This window comes from Microcaecilia unicolor, chromosome 1, assembly GCF_901765095.1.
Source record: "Microcaecilia unicolor chromosome 1, aMicUni1.1, whole genome shotgun sequence".
Classification (NCBI taxonomy): domain Eukaryota; kingdom Metazoa; phylum Chordata; class Amphibia; order Gymnophiona; family Siphonopidae; genus Microcaecilia; species Microcaecilia unicolor.
This window is the reverse complement of record NC_044031.1, coordinates 550,464,203-550,492,102: the sequence shown is the minus strand read 5'-3', so window position 1 is coordinate 550,492,102 and position 27,900 is coordinate 550,464,203. Positions and strand designations below refer to the sequence as shown.

The following is a 27,900-nucleotide window of genomic DNA, read 5'->3' as shown; positions in this document are numbered from 1 at the left end:
ACTCTTTGGCTGCGTGGCTGGTCGGCGGATTCGGCTTCTAAATCCAAGCTTAGTAAATTTCCCTTAAAGGGTTCTTTTCTGTTTGATGAAGAATTAGACATGCTGGTGCATAGCCTGGGTTCCAAGGTTGCCTGGGGATTGTCCCAGAGGTTCTGGTCGTGATAATTTTTCTGGTCGTGGTAGAGGCCGTGATTTTTGTTGTTATCGGCCGGGCAGAGTTTTTCCGGTTCAACGCTCCAGGCTTTTCCAAAGGACTCAGTCCTTTTGGGAGGTCATAGAGGAGGTTGGGAGGCAGGGAATTCCTTTTTCTCTTCCTCCCGTCCTCAACAATGAAGGTTTGCGGGCCCAGCCTCTAGTCCAAGTAGGTGCTTGGTTGGCACAATTTCAGGGGAGGAGGGCCCAAATTACTTCAGACCAGTGGGTACTAGAGGTTATTTGAGATGGATACGCCTTAGAGTTTGCTCATCCTTTGTCAGACGCTTTCCTACAATCTCCTTGCCGTTCTTGCATCAAGGCCAGAGCCATCAGAAATACTCTTCGCAGACTTCTGGACCTCCGAGCAATTTGTCCAGTTCCTTTGGCGGAACACCGTCAAGGCCGTTACACCATTTACTTTCTGGTTCCCAAGAAAGAGGGTTCTTTCCGGCCAATTTTAGATCTCAAGGCGGTCAATCGAGCTCTCAAGGGGCACTCGTTTCGTATGGAGACTTTGCGGTGTGTCATTGTTGCGGTCCGGGGAGTTTCTGACTTCTCTCGATCTTACAGAAGCCTATTTCCATATTCCTATTCGTCTTGCACATCAACGTTTCCTCCATTTTGCAGTGCTAGGTCAGCACTTTCAGTTTTGGGCTCTTCTCTTCGGACTTGCAACCACTCGTATGTTCACCAAGGTCATGGTCGTAGTAGCTGCGGCTCTCAGAATGGAAGGCATTTTAGCCCATCCTTGCTTAGACGATTGGTTGATCCGGGCAAAGTCTTACCATGAGAGTGTTCAGGTGACAGCTCGTGTGGTAGAATTCCTACAGTCCCTAGGTTGGGTAGTCAACATGCAGAAGAGCCGTTTTCAGCCTTCTCAGTCGTTAGAGTATCTGGGAGTCCTGTTCAACATGAGGCAGGGCTGCATGTTTCTTCCGCTGGCCCATGTCTTCAAGCTGCAGTCTCAGATTCATCAGTTCTTGCAGAATTCAAGACCGTCGGCAAGGGACTATCTACAGGTTCTGGGATCCATGGCGGCAACGATCGAGGCGGTGCCCTGGGCCAGGGCTCACATGAGGACTCTCCAGATGTCACTTCTGTCAAGATGGTCGTCGCAGAAGGATTCTCTTCATCAGAGATTACCACTTTTGCTCCAGGTGAAGACCAATCTTCGATGGTGGCTTAGAGAGGCCAATCTGACCAAAAGTATGCCTCTAGGTCAGCCCAGCTGGACAGTTGTGATGACAGATGCCAGTCTCCAAGGCTGGGGAGCTCACTGTTGGGGACAGTATGCTCAGGGTCTCTGGTCTCGTCAGGAGAAATCTTTCTCAATCAACCTGTTAGAGACCAGAGCAATTCCTCTGGTGCTTCCAGGGTTTTCTTCATCTTCTAAGAGGCGGAGCAGTCTGGCTGATGTCAGACAATGCCACCGTGGTAGCGTATATCAATCGGCAAGGAGGGACGAGGAGCCTACCATTTGAGCGAGAGGCGTCGCTGCTGTTTCAGTGGGCGGAGGTCCATCTGGTAGCACTATCAGTGGCTCACGTGGCAAGGGTCCTAAATGTTGAAGTAGATTTTCTCAGTCGTCACTTGCTCAATCCCGGAGAGTGGTCTCTAAGCGAAGTTGCGTTTTGGCAACTGGTAAATCGTTGAGAGTGTCCCAGGATTGATCTGTTTGACTCCGCCTGCAATGCAAAACTTCCTCTGTTCTTCAGTCGTCGCAAGGATCCCAAAGTGCAGGGCGTAGATGCTCTTCTTCAATCCTGGCCAACTGGTCTACTGTATGCCTTTTCTCCATGGCCTCTGATAGGGCGTCTTGGAAGGACACTTGGCTGGTTGTCCCCCAGATTTTGGCGTGTCCCCCAGAGAGAGTGTGGGAATAAATGTTGTTCCCGAAAGTTTCATTGTTGATTTTGCCATGAGATCTGTGGGTTATGCTGTTGGTTGTGGATTGGGGTGAGGCTTCTTTCCAGTTGAGGGTGGCGGAAGGTTGAAATGGTCGGACCATGGTGTTTCTTCCCATTTTACATCATTATTCGTTATGTGGTGAGTTTCTGTGAATTTATAGGTTATTCAGTGAGGGGATGGGTATTGGAAATTCCATTGTTGAAGGAAATTGTGACATTCATTGGTGTTTGTCTTTTATGTATTCTAGGTGTATGTTTAGATCGCCGAGTAAAGAGTCGTTGTCACTTTGCTTGCAATAAAGAATTGTTTCTTTATAGACTTCTCCTCCGGTTTTTAGAAGAGCCTACCTTTCCTAGATCTCCGAGTAGCATTATGTTTGAGTAGGATACACATGTGTTGGAGATAAAGTTGGTGAGATCTTGATGGGATTCTGACCATTTTCCAGGAGGTCTGTAGAAGAGGATGCAGCACAGTGGATCTTGGAGTGTGTTGTCTTGTATTGTGCAGGATATTATTTCAAATTGGGGAGAGATGAATTTGGAGATCAGTTCAGTTTTAAGGAAGGATTAGTAGATCACTGCTATTCTGCCTCCTTTTTTCTTATGTCTTGTTGTTTGTAGGATTTTGTATCCTGGGGGGCAAATTTCATTTAGGATGGGGTTGTCTTTGAGTTGGATCCATGTTTCTTCAATGAATAGGGCTCCTAGGCTTTCCTCCTCTATCCAGCATCCAAGACTGGATAGAGGAGGAAAGCCTAAGAGCCCTATTCATTTCTGTTTTGTTAACTACTTCTCTGGCATTTATGTATATGATTGGTACTGGCAGGTAGTTGGGGGAAGATTTGTTGCTGTATCAAATTTTCATGAGGTTGTGCTTGCCAGTTTTGTTTTGATTTATATTTCTGTTGTCTTTGCCACCTTGTTTCTGAGAATTTGGGCAGTAGATATTGTTTTGTGGTAGTGGGGTATATACATAGGAGCCACTTTTCAAAATTATTGGGGGGTGTTAAACCCAATGGAAATAACCCCTCCCAGGACACATATATGGAATTTTCTCAATATTGGGGGTGCTGAAGCACCCATAGAGCCAGCTCCTATGGGTATGTATGGGATGTTGTGTTTGTTGTCCGTGTTTAGGTAGGGTATGCTGTGGGAAGTAGGAGTAGGATTGCTTTGAGGTATGTTTGTTTGTTGGTTTTGAGGTCATTCATATTTACCTGTGGATTCTCTGCTGTAGGGAGTGTGTTGCCGTCTCTTGAGTCAGGGATGTTGTCCTTGAACTTATCCTTGGCAATGAATGAGAGAGTGTGGACGGGGAAAGGTACAAAGTTTCAGCCAAAAGTTTAAGGTCCAATTTTTCCAATGCATGTGGCTTGTAGCATGTGTCAATATTTGTTCTGTGGGTGAGATGAATAATCCAGCTTGTCTTGCTGAGGTGAGGAGCTCATCTATCTCGCTCTGGATCTCAGCAGTCCATTGATTCATCTGGATCTTCTTTCACCGCTATGGTTTGGCTCTTGTCCCGAACCGTTGGTCTATCTCTGGGTTCCTAGTCTGGTATGTCCAGGCAGCACTGAGTTCTGGGGACCAGGACCTCAACACGGAGCTACCTGTTAAGCAGCCATCTTGGATGTTTTAGTAATAGATTTATGTTTTTATTTGTTCAACATATTAGCACAATTGCTATCGAACAATTTTCTTTTTGTTATTTATTATTTTTTCCAAGTCCGCACTATGTTGTTAGTGCTAACTTATTGGTGTTATCTGATAATGTCCCAGACGGCACTGGGAAATCCTTTACTCTCATCAGCACAGCTGTCTGCAATTCACCGTCGCGTTGCCTCAGGCAGATCTGATCTCTGAGTGGAGCAGAGCAAGGCAGTCTCCATCTGGAGATTTCTGCCTCCTCTGGGTGAGAGTTTTCTGCCTTAGCTCAGTCCTCTCACCTCTATAGTGTCTGGGGTTCTTCGTCTCCTCCCAGTGAGAGTCCCTCTCTTCAGCTTCCGATCCTACTGTGCAGTGGGCTGCATATCTCCAAATGGTATGCTCGCAGCTCAGATGGCGAGTCATACAGGAAGGAACCCCCTCCCCCCTTTGCTGTCGGAGAAGGGTTGCAGGAACAGGCTGCTAGAACAGGTTGCCAATTTGCAAATCGGGCGGTTTCTCATGGGGTTCGATTCCTCCCAGTGCGGCTCAGTGACAGGGGACCAGTCCCGCTCCTCAGCTTTATTGTTCTCCCTTCCTCTGAGCTGTGGTCACTGAGTTTGCACCACTCCTCGGCTCCACATGGGTCCAGTGCTGTCTGAGACAACAGATCTTTGTCTCCTTTTCCGAGTTGTCTCACTCTGAGGTTTCTGGCCAGGACCGGCAGCTCCTCGATTCAGCTCTGTGGTCTCTGGCCAGGACTGGCAGCTCCCCAGTTCCTCTTTGCTGGGAGCACCCCTCAGTGGTTCCCAGCTAAGCTACAGCATGTGCCGGCAGCTGCGTGTGCTCTAGGTCTGACGCAGTAGCGGCGATCGTGGCCGCCAGCACTCTGCTGCTCCACCAGTTGATCTCTCGGTCTGATCCGGCCTCTCGCTGACTCTTCTCCCGTCGGGATCCCTCGTTCGGGTTAGTCGCTCATATTTGGGGTATTCAAATCCAGCAACAGATCCAGGAGCATGCTGTGGAGCCTTCCTGCTATGCTGCCATCTTGGATCCCAGCCATCTTATTTCTCTACTGAGTTGGTTCCAGTCTCTTATGTTCCATTTTTCTTGTCAGTCTTCTAGGTTCTTATTCAGTTTTTCTATAGTAAACATTAGCACATGATGGCACATAAAGACTTGTATGGTCCATCCTTTTTGTCCAACAAGATAAACTCAGCATAAGGCAGTGGTTCCCAAACCTGATCCTGGAGGCACCCCAACCAGTCAGGTTTTCAGGATATCAACAGTAAATATTCATGAGATAGATTTGCATGTAGTGGATGCAGGGCATGCAGATCTCTCTCGTGAATATTCATTGTGGGAATCCTGAAAACCTGATTGGCTGGGGTGCCTCCAGGACCAGGTTTATGAACCACTGCCTTATATTATGAGTTTATCTTGTTGGGCAAAATAGATGGACCATACAGGTCTTTATCTGGCATCATGTGCTAATGTTTACTATGACAAGTGTAGGAGAGGAAAAACTGAATAAGAACCTAGAAAACTGATGGGAAATAGAGACTGGAACCAATTCAGTAGAGAAATAAGATGGCTGGCCAACAAATGTAGGAAAGAAAAATATTTCCTTAGTGTCCTGACCAAACCAGAACCTGTGGGTATTTTGCTTGTTGGCCAGTGGATGGAGACAGAGAAATCAAATAGCTCCATGTGATTTTTTGTTTAAGGGCACTGTGCAGACACAGGTGTTCGGTGGTTTTCTGTCTCTATCAGCTTGTGATTGGTCACTGTGCAGGTCCTGCCTGGGCTTTAGGCCTAGTAGTCTTCATTTCTCCCTGGTTCAGTTGAGCTATTATTGTATTTGAAATGTTTAAGGGCTGGAAGAAAGAAAGTTACCTCAGAAGTCCCTCTCCTTTCACTGTCTCTTTTCCACCAGGGATTTTTGGGATCAAGATTCCTCTTTGTCATATGTGAGAGTTTGTCTGAGGCAGGTTCCTGGACCAAAGTAAGAGCTGGATCCTAGTTGAGCATGCGGAGTACTTCTCTGGAAAGACTTTGAGCCACTTGGAAAAACTCAGCTGTCTGAATCTCTTCCCCTCCCTTCTCCTCTATTCTGTAGCCATCTTCTTGTTCTGCAACTAAATGATTTGGATTCAATAAAGCAGCAAGTATATTTCTTATTCTTTTCTATTTTATACCGTCTGGCTCTGTACTAAGAGAAATCTTGTTTTCTGTCAACTCTCCCTTGTGGGATCTCGGATGACTATTTAATTTCCTGGTTTCTTGTGTGGTGTGGTGTGCTGCTTTCCTTAATGGCAACCTTGCTTGCAGCTGAGTAGGCTCATGCTGTTTTTTTTAAGGACAAACTTAGCTGAGTTTCATGTGAAATCTTTCTCTAGCCAGCCCAAATGTGACATCACTATGCTACCCCTATTCTACCTACGGCTGGGGAAAGCAATACTTTAAACTCCTTTTAGGAGCATAGTAAGCTGTGGTTCAGAAGTCAGGGCCCGATGCTCAAAGCAAACCGGGCTTGCACCGTTTCATTTAGTCTAGTTTTAGCTAGTCTAAATGAAATGTTATTTGGTGGCTAATGCACAGAGGCTTTCAATCAGTGCATTACCATGCATGGAAGCAATAACTAAACTTCCTATGCAATTCCCTCCAATGCTCAGAAAACCGGCTCCCCAAACCCCCCTGCCTTAATGGCTAGAAACTACTGATAGTCCAGTGCTAAAATTCATGTCAGTGCTTGAGCACTGATTAGCTCAGGCACTGACAAGAAAGCAAACACGACAGCAGGCCGCAGCCTCTTACCCCCCCACACCGTTTCCCGAGGGGGTTAAATTGCATATGATGTGAGCTAAATATTTACCAGTAAGTTTCCATCTTCCTCTCTGTCCAGATTTTGCTCTTTGTCTCGCACACAGAACCCCCTTCCTCCTGGAAGCCTTTCACTGCTCCACGTGCTTTGACAGCTTTTTTTTATTTATTTGAAAATTTCCTATATGTAGTTTCCTCTGTGTACATTCCTATGCTGTACAAGCTGTTATGTTTCTAAATATAACTGAGATAAAATTATGCAGAACAACAATGAGGATGCTGCAGCTGATAGTTTGTTTTGCACATACCAAGATGGTGGCTGCTGGGGCAACAGGCTTCAGCTTTTTGACATTAGGCTGTCTCCTGCCATTAAACCTCCTGCTCTTTGCAGCTTACTTCCTTCTCCCCTCCCCTACAGAGTGTCAATATGGTTTGGCTGTGAAGACTGCTTCTGTGTTTGAACCAGTGCACTGTAGGGACATTTACAACAGGGGCATTCAGTAAATGTGCCAAACAAGAGGGACTGCAAGGTACAAACACCTCCCACCTTCATTACAACAAAAATGGCTCTGCAGCCCCTACATAATACCTCTCACTCCAGCAAGAGCATAAAGAAAGGACTTGGTGTGCTCAACACTCACCCCTTCTAACAAAAATCAAGCGGGGCTGGATGGCACCAACATCGTTCCCAGCACCAGTGGAGCTAGTGCAACTCCGTAACCCCAACAAACAACCACATCTATCATTTCCAAATCCTCTTTTCCCCTGTAACCAACAGTTTTTTTTTCTTTCCCTGTCTCTTATCCCTTATGCTTTCCCTCACTTATCTCCCATCTGTTCACCCACATTCCTCCTGCCCCTTATTTTGCTGTTCACTTACCTCCTCTCCTCTCACTCATTTTCTCCTCCTGTTGCTATACTAACCCCATCCCACAATTTCATCTGTCCTTATCCCTCCCTTGTGTCCTGAAATTTCCTTACTCTGCCCACCACCCCTCTTTTTACCCCACACCCTCCTCTTTCTTTCCATTTTGCCCAGTCTTATCCCCATCTCTCTTTCCCCTCTCTAACCCCTTTTACCCCCATTCCTTCTCTTACTATTCCACAGTCCAACCCCACTCTGCATTCATCTGTTTGTGCCCCACTGTCCCTTCTCTTTCCTTTTTTACTTGCTAACCCCCCCCCCCCCCTTTTCTCTCCCTTACTTTGGACTAGGCAAAAAAAAAATTGGACCTAGTAGGTCATTCTAGCATCGTGGTGCTGGTGATGACCAACCTCTCTCTTTCTTGCTTCTGTGGCCTGCGGAAAGAGTACAGCCATTGGGAGGGGGAGGGAAATGGAATACTGTAAGGGAAATGCTATCTCCTGCTGCTGCTAAAAGCCCAGATTGCCAATTTTTTGAAAAAAAAAAACAAAAACCCAACGTGTGCCACTGCCAGGTTCTGCCCTGTCTCCCATAAATAACTGCAGATAGGGAGCCATACAGAATTTGGATTCTGAAGGCCACATTGAATCACAATCCCCCAACACACACATATCCATAATATGTCCTGCAAACTAGAAATATAGATTACCTGTGATTACTTGTGATTCAGTGATGTTATATCCAGCAATTCATCCCAACTGGATGATTTTAAATTATTATATTTTCATATCTAAAGATTGTTACAAGTTTGTGCCCATCTCTCAACTGCATGAAAACTTCTCTGTACTTTTCCCACATGTGATAATGACACAGCTGAGATCCACTGGCCATGCAATAATAGAGCAGTGACATCATACTGGTAAAAGTCTAGTCAGGACGGCATACCTTCAATCAATGAACATGATTCATAATTCACGACTCTAAGTGGCTGGACAAGCAGCTTTGGAGGCAGGCTGGAGCAGCATAGTATGTGCTCTGAGCTGGGGCGGGGAACACTGTTTCTCATGGCATTGTATGCAACTCCATAGCAACCCAGGCTGCTGGAAACCACGCAATCGGAACCGAGGCGAATTTTACACTTTCGCTTTAGCTCATTGTACCGAATGGAAAAGTAAAGGCTCTCCCGTATAACTTAAAAATAACTCTAGTGGAAGGGGACAGGGACGGACTTCAGACTGGTTTACAAAGTCGGAGAAAATGCGCTTTAAAGTTAGTGAACCAACAACTCTACAGAGTTAAGGACGAAACGGGGAACTTGCCCCGATTACAACTATGCGGGAGAAACGCCTGACAACTGGTAAGTTACTATGGTACTCATTTTTAAAGCACATAGACTTACGAAGTTCCATAGTAACATATGTAACTTTGTAAGTTTATGTACCTCTACGTCCTCTGCTATCAAGCAGGACTAATACAGAAGAACGTTCTGATTGATTCTACAATAATGAATCCCATTCACTTATCAGATCGTTTTTATATTTAAATCCATTTTAGTTTATTGGTTTGGGGGATAGTCTCTTCTCCCCACTACATTTTTACCTGAACCAGTTGACCGAATTCCAATGCAGAATGTAACGTTGTGCTTTTGTGTTTCAGAGCCTCCTGTTATAACGGAACATAATTTTGTAAGTATATTTTAAGAACCGTGTATGTACTTTTTTTGTGCTTCAAATAAAAAAAAAACAAACTGCAAACCTTTGCTGTTTTCTTCAACTCTGTATTGTTTTGTTTTGTTGTTTTGCCTTATGGGTCAGTTAATTTGTTTCTATAGCTTGTCTTTTTTAGCTGTCCAGTGATTTGAGAAGCTAATAGACAATAACTGGGAAAAAAAAGTGCAATTACAAGGTGCTAATTACCTTTGAGGCTGAAGTAACATGACATGATTTTAAACTTCCCATCTTAATCCAGTTTTGCAGAGTTTTCTTCAACTTGGTACTTAGGAATGAAGCCTTTTATACTTCTTCCATATCCATGAAAGCAAATCTTGATGGTATCATGTCATCTAATTCCTACACTTTCATAAATCCCTATCAGGCATTATCTGGATTATGTATTGTAAATGAGAGATTACTTGGTAAAAATCAGTTCTTTATGGGAAGGGCATACCATGCATCCAATACTCTTTCCCTTAGAAAAATGTTTGCTGATATTGCTTTTGAATCTTTCTCCTTGGATCCTTATACTGTAATTTAATTTAACTTAACATTTTATATCCTGGCCTTACCCCAAACTGAGAAACTAAGCAATAATACCAGAGCAGCCCCTAGCCAGTTTTAGGACAGTGGTTCCCAATCCCAAATCTGCCATAGAGGCTCCCTAACCAGTCAGGTTTTCAGGATATCTTCTATGAATATTCATGAAATAGATTTGCATGCACTACCTCCTTTGCATGCAGATTTCTCTCATACATATGCATAGTGGAAATCCTGAAAACCTGACTGGTTTAGGAGCCTCCAAGACAGGAATAGAAATAAGTGTTTTAGGATATTCACAATGAATAATACAGTACAGTGGTTCCCAAACCTGTCCTGAGGGCTATCCAGCCAGTCAGGCTTTCAAGATATCCCAATGAATATTCATGAGAGAGATTTGCATGCAGTGGAGGCAGTGTATACAAATCTCTCTCATGAATATTTATTGTGAATATCCTGAAAACCTGACTGACTGGAGAGCCCCCAGAACAGAATTGGGAACCACTGATGCAGGAGAGGGATTTGAATGTGTTGTTTCTATTGTAATTCAAATGAGAAGAACAAAAAATCCAACCATGGCAAAACAAGTGTGAATAACCAAAACAAGAAAGAGCCAAATGAAGGATAGTGAATGAGGATTCAGTGAAGACAACACAGCCGTGTTTCAGTGGAAGTGCCTGTGTCAGCAGTCAAACAATGTAAAACCATAAATCATAAAAGGGACACACTCATTATAAAAGGGAGTGTGACCCATCTGGAGGAGTGGAGCAAGAATGCTTTCCTATTTTGTTCCCAAAGGTTCCAGCGGTGTCAGGACTAAGGGTGTGATTTGGTGACATTATTCAAAGGCGCCCCAAAATATCTTAAAATGCAGTGAGGCCTGTGATGTTTTGGGAAGTATGAACCATCTGGAAGAGTGGCTGGTGTTAGGGAGAGCAAGAATGCTTTCATATTTTGTCCTTGAAGATTCCAGCAGTGTCGGGACTAAGGGCATGATTCAGTGAAGTCATTCAGAGGTGCCTAAGAATACTTTAAAATCCAGTGAGGCTTGCAGAACATAGTCAGAGGGGCACACCATGCACTGAGGAGCGGAATAAGAGCCTGAGGCTGCCAGCTATGGGCAAAAAGAAGAAAGCTGAGTCCAAAGGTGTGGGACCCTACGGATAGACATGTTCTGTCTGCTGTAAGAGTTTGCCATCCAGCCTCACCTGTCTCTCCTGAAGGGACCTCTATAAACTCACCAAAGAGAACACCCCCTTCCTGTGCTTAGTGTCTTCTTACCTACATAAGTACACAAGTATTGCCATACTGGGATAGACCAAAGGTCCATCAAGCCCAGCATCCTGTTTCCAACAATGGCCAATCCAGGTCACAAATACCTGGCAAGTTCCCAAAAAAGTACAAAACACTTTATGCTGCTTATCTCAGAAGTAAGCAGTGGATTTTCCCCTTTTTAATAATGGTCTATGGATTTTTTCCTTTAGGAAGCCATCCAAACCTTTTTTTAAACCCCACTAAGCTAACCACCTTTACCACATTCTCTGACAACGAATTCCAGAGTTTAATTACACGTTGAGTGAAGAAAAATTTTCTACGATTCATTTTAAATTTACTACTTTGTAGCTTCATCGAATGCCTCCTAGACCTAGTATTTTTGGAAAGAGTAAACGGACGCTTCACGTCTGCCCTTTCCACTCCACTCATTATTTTGTAGACCTCTATTATATCTCCCCTCAACCGTCTTTTCTCCAAGCTGAAGAGTCCTATCCGCTTTAGCCTTTCCTTATAGGGAAGTAGTCCCATCCCCTTTATCATTTTTGTCGCCCTTCTCTGCACCTTTTCTAATCCCACTATATCTTTTTTGAGATGCGGCAACCAGAATTGAAGGTGAAAAGTCCAGTCTCAAGTAGTGGAGTGGCAGCTACTGCCTCAAGACTGAACCTCGGAATCACACCTGGTGGTTATGATGCCTAGACCTGTTTCCTCTTTGGGTTTTGAGGAAATATTGTCCTCAAAATCTACTGAAGATGCTCCTGTACAAAATATTTGGATGGTGGTCACCAGGCCTGAGCCCCTGATTAAGTCTTAGATACACCAGTTATGCAACTTCACACAAGAAACTTCTGAAATTTGAGGAAGTGAATAATAGATTTGCTTCTGTTAAGAAGAAACTCCAAGGAATGGAGCCTCAAACTTGTACTCTTCTAGCAACAGGCACATTTACAATTAAAGATAGTCTCTCATTACAATATGTTTTTGAGAGGCTTGAAAATTTGCTTTGTTCCAGGAACCTGAGATTTTTTAACTTTCCTCAGCCTAGACTTCTTTCTTCTGAAATCTTGTTAAATAAATGTTTTAAGGATGTACTGAATTTTTCAAAGTTAGACGAAATTGTGACTGCTCAAAATTATTATATATCTCTGCACACTCAGTTGGAGAATCTGGGGGAGATACTTTAAATTTAACAAATTTCTTTGAAAGTTCTAATGATACGATTAACATCAGAGCAACCCTACATTCTCCTCTGAGAAACAGAGTTCTGGTTTTAACAGCTTTTTTTTTTTTTTTTTAAAGAAAGGTATGATATTTTTGTGAACAAAATTTTCCCTTATGTGCTTGGTCCACACTGTTGAGAAGGAAACAATTGTTTGAATTAAAGTCTCGTATGCTTAATATGGGAGCCACTGTTTTTTGTTGTTGTTGTCTAGGTTCTCAAATTGTAAGATACTTCTCAAATAGTTTAGAATAGATTGGTCTCTGTTAGATGACTAGATCAATTTCAACTTAAATTTCTTTGATTTCTTTTGTATTGTAGTATCACCTCTCTCCCGTGATGTGGACTGTGTCACCTATTTTCTTTTAAGTTTGAATTGGTATTTTTAATGTTTAATTTTTCTTTTATAAGGTGTATTTTCCTTTAAGATGTTGTGGATTTTTTGTAAAATCTGAAAGTTCAATTTAAAAAAATATCATTATACAAATAATACATAGAAACATGCAAAAATTAACAATCCTAGGTTTGTGATTTGTAAAATTAAAAGAATTGACAAAAGCGTCAGTTCACAAATGTGGGGAATCTATAGGATGCTGCCACTTCTTCTTAAGAACAATCCCTCACAGTGTCAGCCCACCTTAAAACTCCTAATCCCAGTGGATGTTGTGCCGGGGGGGGGGGGGGGGGGCGTGTCTTAAGATGGCTGCATGTTGAGAGTTCTCGGTGGAACTCTCCTGTAGTTTGCTGATATTACCTTTTTACCTCTAAATCGAAAATGCCTCATACCAAGCGTAAGGGGAAGCTGAAGGCAGTTTCCTCGACTGCCGGGACGTCCTCACCTATTCAGCAAACGATCGAGAAATACACCTTGAAGCCACCTACCTTAGTTTCTGAGAGGGGCCCTGCGTTCCCCGTTGGTGAAGACTCCTTCGGTGATTTGGGGCTTGAAATTTCACTCTCCCCTCCGGATTTTCATCCACCGCCGCTCCCTGAAGAATGTGCCTCCTGGCGCGACCGACTTGACCCGAAAGTGGTCGAAGGTATGGAAGCAACTCGAGGAGCGGGAGTCACAATGTTGGAGGGAGACCCGATACCGAGAGAATATCGGGTAGAGCATAGCGCTCCAATGAAGAAACCAGCTGCGGTGACCCTCGAGAGCATTTGGACGGCTCTGCAGAGGGTGGACGCTACGGTGGCCAATTCAGCAAAAGAGATAAAGACCTTGTAAGTACTGTTGAAAACCTTTCCCTTTCATTTAATACCGCGAAACAAGAAACTATAGAACAATTGGGAGCTCTTAAGCAGGATGTTGCTAAACTAAATGAAGTCACGACTACAATTATTAAGGATAATATTTCCATGCAACGTAGGTTAGAGATGATGGAAAATTACAATCGGAGGCTTAACTTAAGGTTGTTGAATTTCCCGAAGGAACTTGGAATTACTCCACTGGACGCTTTCAAGCTTTACTTACAGGAGGTTTTAAAATTCTCTCTTGAAACCATTCCACCATTGAATAAAGTATATTATATACCAACTAAAAAGCCTCCTGAAACCTCTCTTCCAGTAATTCCATCTGAAGAGCCAGGATTGAACATATCTGAATTACTAGAAACAACTTTGGACTCAAACTCTGAAAGAGCGACTCTGATTGTATCGTTCATTTTTCAACAAGATTTGGACGCGGTTATGCGTATTTACTTCAAGAAAATGCAGACTTTGTTCAGGGGAAAGAGGGTTTGGATATATCCCGATATTATAAAGCAGACCCAAGAAAGGAGGAAGTTGTTTCTTTCGATGAAGACAGAAGCGACATCTTTAGGAGCCGTTTTCTACTTAAATTTTCCTTGTAAATGTGTTATTAAATATTTGGGTCTTAAGTATTATTTCTACCAGCCTGAACAGTTGAAGGCATTTATAAATATGAAGAAACTTGGTAAACCGTAGGTCCTGATGAATAAATATTTGTTAATAAGATAGGTATACATGCAATGCATATTTCCTATTTAATTTTTTTTTCTACTTTGTAGTCTTCATACTTGCTTAGACTATCCCCCATTATTGTGGTCTAAAGAAGATACTTTGTTTTTTCCTTTGGTAAAAATATTTCATTTAAATTTATATTTTCCTTTCTGCATTGCTTATTCAAATGTAACTGTATTGTTAATTTGATTAAAAATCAATAAAGATTTAAAAATAAAAACAAAAACTCCTAATCCCGCCCAAGGGGGAAGTGATATAGGAGGGGTGAAGCCAGGAGGGTATGGTACAGGAACTATAAAAGGCCGGGCCCAGAGATAGGTTAAGGAGGCCTGGAGGAAGCAGTGATGCTCACTGCAAATGCCTCCACACCGAAGCTGAGAAACAGCTACTACTGTGTTCAGGTAGGCCAAGTTCAGCTTGAAACCTTGAAGGGTTTGTGTTTTGACCTTGCCGGCTACAGCTAGCCTTGCGTACCTGCTAGAGATTGTGCTTGTAACTCTAGATCCAGGCACCAAGCCGGAGACCAGTAAACGTTGCTGAGCTGAGAGCATTCATGTATGCTGTGGCCCTGGCAGGAGCTGGCCACCCAAGGGCACTTATGTTTACAGAACTAGCTTTGAGTATTGTTTCCTCCCCTCCTGTGAAATGAACAGGAGCTCTTAACAGACAACTTTAATAAATATTTGCTCCCATCGTAATTTGCTCAGCATGTGTGGCTTGTTTTACCTAGTTCCATGGCCCGCCCTCACTCTCATTACCACAAAATGGATTCAGATCTAAAACTACAATATGTGAAATATGCCAATATGTTTTTAAAAATGCATTACACCCTTAGAATTTCTAGAACTGCTCTATATTTTTTTATGTATATAGTTTTGTCTAAATAATATCAAACAATTGTTAATAAATTTATTCAATCCAATCTGTGGGTGTCACAAAAATACTAGATATGTCAACTGTTGGATGCATCTTCATTGGACATTAACCCCTGGATTCTATATATAATGCCCTAATTTGCACGCCTAAATTTTGGCTCTTGCCCAAGATGCTCCTGCAATTTAATTGATTACCAAGTCCTTAACTATCAATTATCGGATGCTAACAACCAATTATTTATTTATTGTTACTTATAATCACGCGTTTTCCAAAAAAACTTCACTTCAATGTGGCTTACATACAAGTGTACAGCACTGTGTATGTCTAGTAGTACTATAGAAATGATAAGTAGTAGTAGTATTCCCTTATCTCTTGTTTGGCCTGTTTGTCTGTCCTAATTAGATTGTAAGCTCTGTCGGGCAGGGACTGTCTCTTCATGTTCAAGTGTACAGTGCTGCGTACGTCTAGTAGTGCTATAGAAATGATTAGTAGTATACAATTTAAGAAAATATATTACATTAAGTCAGTGTTTCCCAAGTTGGTCCTGGACTACTCCGTTGCCAGTCAGGTTTTCAGGATATCCACAATGAATATGCATGAGATTGATTTGTATACACTGTCTTCATGGTGGTCCAGGGTGGATGGTTTTAGGAATTTATCATATGCAGCTATGCCATCTGCAAGGGGAATGCTGCTGTATAGTGCCTCTACATCCATTGTGACTAGAAGAGTACCCGGTAGTAGCGGTTTGATGTTTTTTAGTTTGTTCAGAAAGTCTGTGGTGTTTTTTTATGAAGCTGTTTGCCTTGTGCACAAAGGGTTTAAGAATCCCTTCTATATGTCCAGCTATTTCCTCCCTGTGGAGGTGGTAGAGATGAAGACTGTCTGTCTGAATTCAAGTAAGCTTGGGACAAGTACATAGGCTCTCTAAGAGAGAGGAATAGTTGATGGATGGCATAGGCCATATGGTTTCTACCTGCCTTAATTTTTCTGTTTCTATATTAAGTGTTCACTTTTGATATGTATATTTTTGTGTTTGCATTTTGGTTTAAAATTGTTTATTATTTTAGATGTTTGGTAGTAAACCGCCTAGTGATAAGCAGTCTATAAATGTTTTAAGTAAATAAGGCCCAACTACATGTAAACCAACAGAAAAAGATAATAAAGTTATACACTATTCAAATTCTAGTTTACATTTATTGATATCAACTGTTTGTTTTATTAATCCCACAGGCAGATCTTTTGGCAACAGATGACTTGCTTGCAGACTACTTCAATGAATTCTTGAGTCTTCCAGTATGTATATAATATATATATATATATATTATATATATGTGTATACAATATATATTTCTTTGATTTATTTGATAAGTATTATGATATTAATTATAATGGGCTGTAAGATCAAGCACCATCTACAGTGCATTGGCAAATAAAAAAACAACAAAACATATTAGTACTCTTCTCTTTACATTCACAGTATCTCTCTCATCTTTAACATATTGTGGGAAGAATTGTTGCTTGTGCTAAGAAAAAAGGTGTACCATAAGGGTTTGCTCAAATTTCATTCCAATTTGGTGACTTTTGGCCATGCCTGCTAATTTAAAAAAATAGTCAGAAAAACTCCTAGAAATAAGGAAAAGTCCTGCATCACTTTTTGCCCAAGTATTTGTCACATTTTTTATGTGGAATATTTTTCCTCCCAGCACTTGTGGGAAGTAAGGGGTCCTTTTACTAAGGTGTGCTGAAAAAATGGCCTGTGGTAGTGTAGTCACATGTTTTGGGCGCGCGCAGATCCATTTTTCAGCGCGCCTGTAAAAATGCCTTTTTAAAATTTTTGGCGAAAATGGAAGTATGGCAGAATAAAAATTGACTTAGTGGTAAGGTCTCTCGCGTTAACCCTGCGGTAATTGCCTACGCGCATCAAGTTGGAGTTACTGCTTGATTTTCGTGAAAGCCAGATAATAAAATATATTTTCTGGCACGTGTAGTGGATGCACATCAAAAATGAAATTACTGCACGGGCCACTTGGTAGCCGGGCAGTAACTCCAAATTGACATGCGTTGGGCATGCGTAGGCGCCTATGCAGCTTAGTAAAAGGGCCCCTTAGTGCATTGGCAAAAGATATACCCCCTCTTTTACAAAGCAGTGAATGGGCTGTGTTGGCATTTCCACATGGCAGTCATTAGCGTGACTTTGTAAAAAAAAGGGGGGGGGAAGCAAACATGTTATGCTTGTTTACAGACTTTGGGAACTTTTTAATAAAGGGTGTTAAGTCCAAAAATGGTATTTTGCCTGTTTGCATGCATTTAAAAAATGTTTTTTTGGATGGGGCTGTCTGTTGGTGGCAGGTCTCTGTAGGTGCAGATGTGCACAGTGGTGGTGGTGGGATGTGGATGTGCTAAATGCATTTGTGGCTCATGCCTTGCTGGAGGTGGAAAAAAGTTTGGAAAGGCGACCCTGCAGGAGATACCCCTATCAGAGAATCTTCAGGCTCCGGACTCCACCTCACTGAACAGCAATGCCTCACTAGTTACCGCTTCGACAAGGCTGTCATACATTACCTTTTTACCGGCTACAACCCATCCTCTAGCCCAGGACACATAGAAATAATCTCATCCCAGTCCATCTGAAGGTCACTGCCTCCTTCACTTTTCTGGCCACCAGCACTTTCCAGTTAGCTCTAGTAGTCAACTCAGGCCTCACCCAGCCTGTCATCTTTAACTGCCTCGCCCAGTTCTTCAATGCCTTTCTCTCCCACACCTCACACTATATATATATATATTTTTTTTTTTTAAATTACATTTGTACCCCGCGCTTTCCCACTCATGGCAGGCTCAATGCGGCTTACATGGGGCAATGGAGGGTTAAGTGACTTGCCCAGAGTCGCAGGGAGCTGCCTGTGCCTGCAGTGGGAATCGAACCCAGTTCCCCAGGACCAAAGTCCACCACTCTAACCACTAGGCCACTCCTCCACTCCATATATTACCTTCTCCACTATATTACCTTCCATTTCTTCCCTCCAGAACAACATGGATCAGTTCTACACCATAGACCGCTTCCCATCAGTCATAGGCATTATCGACTGCCCAGAAATTGCACTTAGACCTCCCCCCGGATACACAAGTCCACCTACTGGAATAGAAAATCCTTCCACTCCATGAACATGCAGGTTGTGTGTGATGCCCAGGGGGAGATTCTGGATGTGTGGGCCTGCTACTTAGGCTGTACCCATGATGCCTACATCCTCCAATATTCAGGAATCTATCGTAGGTTTGACCAAGGGGAGATCACCGGTGGCTGGCTCCTAGGTAAGCGTTACAAGGATTCTCGAATACCATACCTCCACCATACCTGATCCTACAAACCTCCACAAGGTCACTAGACCAGCCAGTACATACCGATGTCCGTCATTCTGCTTCCCCCCACAGGTGACAGAGGCTACCCACAATGGACCTGGCTCATGATCCCTATAGTGCACCCCCAAACTGAGGCAGAGGAGGAATACAATAAGAGGCATAAGACCACATGCACCATCATTAAACACACCTTTGGACAGCTCAGGAATCGCTTCAGATGACCGTTCCGCAGGGAGCTCCTGTGAAAAAGTAGCAAAAATATTCATGTCTGCTTCACCTTTCACAAACCTGGCTGTCCAAAGATGACAGGACCTGCTAGAGGAGGGAGAGCAACCACAGCAGCAGCTGCAAGCCCAGATGACGAGGAGCCTCCCCCTCTCTCCCCCACCCACAGAGTTGACCAGGGAGCACACCTGCTGGGGGTCTACGCCAGACAAAGACTCATACAGATCAATTTTCAATAAATGTGTCTAATTTACTGGTGCACAACACCTCTCATATCCCCCCCCCCCCACCACACATCCTCCCCTCTCAGCTAACATATGCACATCCCCTCCCCACCCTCTCTCCCAGCATGTGCACATACCCCCACCTCCCCAGCGCACGCACACACACCCACACCCTCCCCCTGCTACACCACCACAGAAAGTCAGGTATGTGGATACCCAGCCTGCCTCCCCTTCCTCCTCCCCCTCCCCATTCTTTCTGTGATGCAACTCGCCAACCCCCCCCCCCCCCCCACACACACACACACACACACTTTCAAGCAGCTCGCGATGGTGCCTCAACAGCCTTGTCTGTTTCCCTTGCCCCATCTGCAAAGCTGGGGAGGGGGGGCGGGGGAGGGTGCCACAACTAACTTCTCCTGCGCCTCTTCCCCTACAGGCAGCTCCTGGCTGGTGTCTTCTGCTTGCTGCTGTTCTCCTCCAATGCTCTCCTCCAGTGAGCCCTCAGCTGCCACTGTTTCCCCCTCCTCCTCCTCTGGATGTGGTTGCAGTGCCTGCTGGCCGCTGGTTCCTGGCTCTGCATTGGATTCTGTCTGTCATCTTTATAGGGAAAGTAGAGGAAATGTGTTTGTTGCACTACCTAACCTGATACTGTGCTGCAGCATTCTTGTACATACCCCTCCATGTGCACTTCCAGACCACAGCTGATGATTAATAGTATTGTCATGCAACCCAAAGACGTTTGCCTATACATGCAACACTGCTGGAGCCAATGGGTATAGTGCACTGTGTACCGCAGATGCCAAGGTGCCAGACATCCACCCAGCCAGGTGGTACAAAAAGGATTGTGGAAGGGATGCGGAGGGCACAGTGAGAAGAACATAGAGGTGTGGAAAGCAGAAATACGCACTAGGTGATGGGTAATGGCAAAGGTGGGGGAATGAAGGCACCTAAACATGACAGATACAGGGGCCCTCCACTCACCTAGCTGAGTGGCCCCAGACCTGCCCAGTAACCGATATTCCCTGATGAATTATTGGAGCATGACCCCTGATAACCAGCCTTTCAGTATGTATTTTTTAATTTATTTATTTGTTACATTTGTACCCCACATTTTTCCACCTATTTGCAGGCTCAATGTGGCTTACATAATACCGTAATGGCACTCTACTGTTCCTTCTTACACACTCCCCCCACCAACTGAAAACCTGGGCTACACATGCGAGTGGTATCAATGAGGCCCTCCACACTGTCCCTGCTTGTGGAAGAGAGGGTGAAAAAGAGAACAGACAGCACAGCTTTCTTCTTCCAAACGTACTCCTCAGGCTATGCTGAGGTGTCCTGGCTTCCCATGCAAGGGATGCCCTCCTGGGGAAGGAGAGTGTGGACCATGCACTCTTTTTTTTTTTATGTCTACCCTCAGCTGGTTGGCCCCAGCCTTGTGCCTTAAGTCGCACTTTAGCTGGTGCCATTTTTGCTTCCAGTTCTTCACCTCCTTATTGGTGTGGTACAATGCATTAAGGTGCTGGCATATGGCCACCCACGCTCTCCCCTTGGTATAGATGCAGAACGTTTGCCCTTTGGGAGCAAACAGATTGGCATTGTGTGCCATGATCTTCTTGACTAGGAGCTCAATTTCCCCATCAGTGAAGTTACCCTTCCTACTCGGGCCATGCTTTTTAGGTGCCATAGCAATAACGGCATATGGAGGTTTGAAAATCCCGAGATAGTCGTTTATATAAGCTACTATAGAAGTTTCAGCTGTGGCTACTTAGACATTTGGGAGATGAACGTTTTTTTCCCCCATAATGACCCACATCTGAAAACGTTTTGTCGAGAATGCTGTAGAGAATGACGTTTAAATTTAGACGCCATTTTCGAAATCCACCCTTATCTTGACGTTGGTAAGGGAGAGGTGGCTTCTCATCTTCCTGGAATCTCCCACACCTGGGAAACCGACTCATTTTCTCTCAATTCTGTCCCCCCCAGCAGCAGGCAGACGAATCTTGGAAATTGTTGAACCAGATGGACTCCACTCTTGCCACTGTCATCAGGTAAGCTGAGACTCCTGATCCTCATCTTCTGCTAGGGAGGTGAGCTGACACCTGGTCTGCCTTGTGTCTCTGCTAACAAAGAACTCCTTGCTTTTTTGCTGGACAAGATAGAGTACAAGCACTGGTCAGCAGGAACACAAGGGACAGCAGTGGACTGTGAAACAAAGTGCTTTAACGCTATATAAGTATTTATGCTTTTAAAAATGATGCTATGGAACTGTGGGCATTTGTGCAGCTTGGAATGTCCTGGAGACCACTTGCCTCCAAGGTGAGTGGTAGTCTTCCAACAGAATTGCTACCTTCCAAGATGGCGACGGTCTGAGTTGCGCGACCAGACGCGATCTGTTTCCTCTCTTGAAACGCGGTGGTTAGCGGTTTCCTACCTGATTCTCGCCATGGGAAAAAGGAGAGGCAAAGTCAGGGAGATTCCCTCTCTCCCTGGCGGGTCTAACCAGCTACGCCAAGCGAAAATGGAGGAATTTAACATCGCGCTGGGTCCTGGGAGAGTTTCTACTCCTTCCGATGAGGCTGGCGCTTCGACGCTGGTCGTCAGTGTAGACGGGGCTTCTCTGAGCCCTGTCGAACGTGCGGCGCCCCTGCAACCAGGAAGTGAACGTTTCCTTCAGAGCCCAGATGCCTCGGCCCGGAATGGAGTTCGATGTGCGCTGGGAGGGAGCCAGATGGAGACGCATGAAGACCGAAGTGCTGCCAGCACAGAAGTTCCAGTGATGTTACCATCCTCGACGCTGTCTACACAGACAGTGAGTACCCTGGAGCTGGCTGCAAATGCACCACTTCCTGAGTTTAGTGCTGGGTAGGGTTACCATATGGCTCCAGAAAAAGGAGGACGGATTGAGCCAGCCGGGTTTTACTTCCATTGCTTTCAATGGAAAGCAATTGAGCCAGCCGGGTTTTACTTCCATTGCTTTCAATGGAAAGCAATGGAAGTAAAACCCGGCTGGCTCAATCCGTCCTCCTTTTTCTGGAGCCATATGGTAACCCTAGTGCTGGGAAAATGGAAAAGCCAGCCGTAGTGACTTTAGAGTCACTATGGGATTTAACCTTCACAGCATACGCCTCCCTACAATCTCTGGTGGTTAAAAATGCGGGGACTATTAAAACTTTATCAGAGGCTGCATTACTACAAATGAAAAAGACTGACTCTCAAACCGAAGAAGTAAAATGTCTTACTGAAAGAACTTCTAAGATGGAATTTTTGGCTCAATCGCTGATTAAAGAAAAGACTTTTACTTCACGAAGGTTGGAATATCTTGAGAACCAGTCTAAAAGACTTAACTTAAGGCTAATAAACTTTCCTAGCTCTCCTCTAGTATCCCCAGTACAAATGGTTAAAAAATATCTCGTAGAAACACTGGGTATGTTGGACACTTCTCTCCCACCCATTACTCGTGCATTTTATTTACAAACTGATTCTAGGATATCAGAAAAATTTCCTCAAGAGGGTGGAGAGATGAATCTAACAGCCTTTTTGGAATCATCATTAGAGGTTATTACGAAGAGAGCAACGTTAATAGTTACCTTTGCTCTAGAGATTGATAGGGATGCAGTTTTGAGGCTCTCATTAAGACACTTGGATTCAAACTTTTTGGGGTCTAAAATAAGAATTTATCCTGACTTATCAAGAGAAACTCAAAAACGGCGTAAAGCCTTTTTGGCTTTGCGCACAAGAACTGTGGCAATAGGAGCTAGTTTCCTGTTGAAATTCCCTTGTGTTTGTAGAATTGTATTTCAGTCAAAACAATTCCAATTCTTTGATCCCAAACAGTTGGAGGAATTTATAATAAGTAGGGAAGAAGTAAATGTCAAGGTGTAATCCTATATGTACACTGATTAACCGGAGCAGGTGGAACTACCCAAGTCGGGCGCATCATTGTAAATTGTGTTACTGATTTATTTCTTTTTAGGTTATTTGAAATAATCTTTCTTCTTGGATCATTTCTTTAACTTGTGGTCGATATAAAGTTTGTAACTTAAGTTTAGAAAATATTTCTGTTGGATATTTCTATATAGTGTAATATCATTCATAAATGTGAAATTATGTTTGTTAAAAGTTTAATAAAAATAATAATATAAAAAAGAATTGCTACCAGTGGAGGCTGGTGTTTCAGTCTTGTGTTTTCAGTTGCTAAGGACAGTCAGGTTCCCTGGTGTCCACCAGAATGTTTATTATTACTAAAAGTTGAGAAACAAAAGCTTTCAAATTAAGAATAGTATTAACTAGAAAACACAGACAGACAAATAGAATCTGGTACTCTGAAAACATGTCTCAATCTTAAATACCCCTCTGCTCTTTCAGCATAGGCAGCATGTCAACAAACTCATCCAGCCCAGTGTGTATTATATCAGATATCAGTTCTTCATCCAGGGTAGTTATTATATCTTCAGGAAGATCCTCCTCAAAATCTTCAGAGCCCTCCTCATATTCCCCATCATAGTCATCATATTCCTCATCCTCCATGTTGTCATCATCATCATTGGTGCCGCTATCCTCAAAGTCCTTATAGTCTTTTACTTCCGAGCGTTCCCATGTTTTCAGGAAAGTAAGAGGGTCTGTGAGAACACAAAGCTCCTTAATTTTCAGTTGCTTCCCAGCAACAGTGGCCTTTTTCACATCCAGTTCTTTGATTTCTTTAGAGAGACTGTCTATAACACGGGCTTTCTCCCCTGCAATCTTATCTAGGATTTGTTTTTCTTTAGCTTCTAGCTGCTTTTTTATATCTGAGAACAGCCCTCTAACATTGGCTATAATTGCCGCAGCTCTCTCATTAACAGCTTCTTTATCTTCTCCCACTTCTCTAAGGTTCTGTTCATTTTCTTTAGTCTGGGAATTCAGTTTCCGCGGAACATCTTGCAAACTCATTTTTTTCTTTTCACAGGCTTCAGGCAGTAGGTCAACTTGGTGATTCTTGTGATTTCCAGCCACATAGCAGGAAACACAGATGCAGCAGTCATCTTTGGCACAGTAATATTTCAGAATCTCCTGGTGAGCTAAGCACTTCCTGTTCTCCAGGGAAGTGGTAGGCTCAGTTAAGTCATGTTCCACTGCCTCATTGTGTTTCCGAAGGTGATTTTCACAGAAGGAGGTCTCGCACTGCACACATGTTTTAGTGGCCATCGAATGTGAGTCAAGACAGTAGGAACACAAAACAACAGTGTCTGCCTTCTTTACCTGCGTTGAGAGGAATCGGGACACTATATTACACAGCTTCCGGTTTTTCTTTAATCTTGGTCTCTTGCTAAATTTCATTCGGCATTCAGGACAGGTATAAGTCTTTGAATTCTGATTATCCCATGCTTTCTCAATGCAGTCTTGACAGAAGTTGTGTCCACAGCTCAGAAGCACAGGATCCTGGTAAGTACTTAGACAGATTGAGCAGTTCAGTTCCTCCTCTAGAGCAGCAGCTGCCATTATTCTGCAAAGGCTAATTGCAAAAAAAGAAACTGAAGTACAGCTCCGTCAGTTATCCCGAAGAGACTACGGCTTAACTGGGCCCCTCTTACAGAAGTACCTATAATGAACAAAGAGAATTATCAAGAAGATGCCACCAGCATTGCGTTTGAAAACATCGCATTTTTTCACCTTATCCCTGTCCTGCCCCTGAAGTTCAGTAGGGCCAGAGTGGGGCCCATCTCCACATTGCACGGGGGTAGGTTGATGTGGGCTCCTGTACTAACAGCTGCCTCCATTTTCTCTTGCAGTCTTCCACTTTCCTGTTGGTGTGGTACTCTGCATTAAGGTATTGGCATATTATCACCCACTCTCTCCCCTTGATATAGGTGGCTCCTGGCTGTTGCCCACACAATTCCCCTGTCCTCTGACTTGCTGAACACAGAGTAAAGTCTATTCTCTCCTATGGCCAAGCTCATCTATTGGTTAGTACCTGACTGGAGACAACAGATATGCGTATAACAGTTCCTTTCCCTCCTCATTTATATATCCCTCATAGTTGTATAGAGTTGTTTTCCCTTCCTAGCCCTCCAATGTCCACTGTCACTATAAATATGTAAATTTGTATATATGAAGCAGCTGTTTGTGTATCTTCCCAAGCCCTCAGCTTTGTTAGTTGTGGGTAAGGAAGCATGCAAAAAAGAGAGAAAACTATGGTCTAGGCACTGCCTAGTATGCACATCTGCTGGTTGGTACCAGATGGGTTGCTAGTACAATATAACAGACCTTTACTTTGAGCAGCTGTATGCCATATATCAAAAGAGTGTGGGGCTGCAGGGTAAAGGGAGTTTATGGGGCTGGTCACTTGATGCAAGCTGTGAGGAACTGACAGGGGAAAAGCTTATAGTAGTTGAATTATGGCCCACATCAGTAGATGTGCCCCCTACCTGGGACCAACAGGGCAACTATATACCTAGAATCTATGGCAAGGGACACCTATGATGGGACCCATGTTCCAGTCCCCAGCATGCAGTTGGACTGAGGAATCACTAGCATGCCAGATGTCTGCCAGTGCTTATGTCATGGACCACACAGCCACATCGCCCCCAGCTTTCCTGTAAACCAGATCTCTGGTGGCAGCAATGTTATAGGAGAAGAGCCAGATAGTGACCCACCCCCAGGAGACAGATGGCTGCAGAGTTCAGTGGTGATGTAGGTGGGTACTCTGCCCCATACTGTGAACCACCTTGCTATCTGTGACCTCTTTCATAGTCTTTATGTGCAGGTCACTGTAGCAAAGCCAAAAACACAAAACAGGTAGAATCCTCTACATGTAATCCAAAGCAAGAGTAGAGGATGCCACAAATCACAACCAGCCAATTGGATGAAGTCAGAGTCCTTTATTCAAAGCACCAGTAACTGGACAAGACATGGTCCATGTTTTGGTGGTAAAACCACTATCAAAAAGACAGTATTTATCTCTGTAGTCAAGCTAGACCTTTAATTAAGCAAAAAGAATAACGTTTTGAACAGACCACAGGGTGATATGGCACCTACTACAGTGTTAGCCCCCGAACCCTACACAGGTAGTTTTACCAGAAAGAGGTAGGAAAAGAGTTAAAAGTGACTCCGGCGAGTCATACAATTCTCCACTTACCAATTCAGCTCCACAATGTCCAGGTCCATCACATACTTTTTTAGAAAAGATTTGGGATTGGACGAGTCTAGATCCACATCACAGACAAGACCATTTACCATCCAGGAATTTCCAAAGAGAAGACTACCACTTCAGAGGTGTGTGGTGGGGAGAGGGGGAGGAGGCAGAGGACAACCTTTTCAGAGCACAAGAAACCAGAACTATATGAGTATCGGAAATGCAAAGCATATGAGAATCTTATCTAGAGAGTGAAGAAGATCCCCTCATATCTAGCGCAGTATAACACAAACAGTAAAATGTCCATAGATAGTACAAGCAATAGAAGCTGATGGGCGGGGACAGCATAGCGCCTAGCTTATAACGAGAGCAGGATATAATCTATATAGTGTCTAAACAGCAAACTGTAAAGGCATGTTTCCTAATTATGTCACAATAAAGCCCCATTTCAAACTACAAATTCAGGAAAACATCAGCAATTATATATGAAATTATGCACAGCTTGGGAGAAGGAAACATCGGCTGGCATTGTCAACAACAGGAAACCTTAATATAAAAGTGAATTCAGAACCGATTACACAAGCTAGAAATGACCAAAAGCAAATGTCAAATAGGAAAATAAATGACAAACCTTAAGCATTATTAATTAAAAGTATAACATTGTCACAAAACAAATTGTAAATTAAAAGGGTGTGATAACAGCTACTAGGACAAGTACAAATTTAAAATTACAGCTGAAAATAGTAGCCAAGAGACCATCAAAATTAAAAAGGAATACATTTCACAGTAGCAACTATACAGGAGCAATTAACAAGGACAATCCAATAGAATAGCGACTATGAAATATCATTAGTTATATTTTATTTGACACCCAGTGGATTAAACACGCAAAAGCAATAAAAAAGTGAGTTATGCAGGGGACTAATACAAAACGGAGGCAGAAGGCGTATCGGAGGTGTGGAGTTACACCCAGGGCTACGCCCATAATGGGTGGAGAGGAAGGAGAAGAAAAAGCATTAAGCAGACCGAAAGATGGCCGTATACTTTGATAGCCAGCCATAAGTTACAGTATAAAGCACTGACAATACATGAAGGAGAAGAGCATGCTTCTGAAGTCCAGATAGCTTAGAAAAACAAGTCACAGAGCCAGGGGACAGGAGAATGCTGTATAATGGCCAAGAGACCTTTTGCAAGGAGAAAATATAGGTGGAAGTGAGTCAAGGCTGTGACAGGAGAGAGGGGGTACAGAAAAAAGTGGCAAATTCACTCAGAGAAGCAGTAACAACGGGAGCTTAAGGCAGACAACTGTCAGGATTAGTGCAGGACTTTTGGGACTTTTAGCAAAGACAAAATACAAAGGTAGAAGACTTGGAGCGTAGTAACAGTTTCATATATAGTGAGTATGACAGAAAGGGGTCTATGCAGCGAAAATTAAACCCGGAAGTGCAGCTAAAGTGGCTACAGGGAACAGAGACGGAATACAGACCGGGACTTCAAAAGTGGAGATTTATAATATCATGAAAGTTTCAGACGGAGGTTTCCAAAGCAGGCAGGCATAGAAATAAGTGTGGTTTATCAAGTATAAAGCTGTATGACAGGAAGGAAGGGGGGGGGGGGGAGAAAGAATGCCCATAGAGCCTGGTAGTAACAGAGAAATAGGGAAGCAAGACTTACTACACAGTTTGACACGTGAAGCAGGAAGTGCCAATGTGCAACTAAGAAGCTGGCAAAGAATTGTAAAGTTTAAACTATCACAAAGACACATCAGGAAAGTTTCTAACAGGGATGAGGAGAAATCAATAATAACCAGAAAACAGAATCAGAGAGACATGCAAGGTAGAGGTTAAGTACCTCTCGGAGGTTTAAGTACCACACAGAGGAAATAAGCCCAGATCTCTTGGAGGGCAGGGAAGGGACACTCCCTCCGTCCGAAATCTA

General features: G+C 43.5%; 1 protein-coding gene and 1 long non-coding RNA gene across 2 annotated transcripts; one reads left to right on the top strand and one right to left on the bottom strand.

Moving 5' to 3' along the window:
• The first annotated feature begins 8,675 nt into the window (after positions 1–8,675).
• On the top strand, positions 8,676–16,342 carry LOC115460416. Its single transcript, XR_003940483.1, has 3 exons — positions 8,676–8,791; positions 9,091–9,119; positions 16,273–16,342. It is a non-coding gene; the product is annotated as an uncharacterized LOC115460416 (long non-coding RNA).
• Positions 16,343–23,192: 6,850 nt separating this feature from the next.
• Positions 23,193–24,424, bottom strand: LOC115459953 (E3 ubiquitin/ISG15 ligase TRIM25-like). The gene has a single exon (XM_030189813.1). The coding sequence runs from the start codon at positions 24,327–24,329 to the stop codon at positions 23,193–23,195; it is 1,137 nt and encodes a 378-aa protein (XP_030045673.1). The 5' UTR covers positions 24,330–24,424.
• Positions 24,425–27,900: the final 3,476 nt, after the last annotated feature.

Coding starts and splice junctions, on each gene's coding strand:
- LOC115459953 (XM_030189813.1), bottom strand. CDS start 24,329: ATGGCAGCTGCTGCTCTAGAGGAGGAACTGAACTGCTCAATCTGTCTA.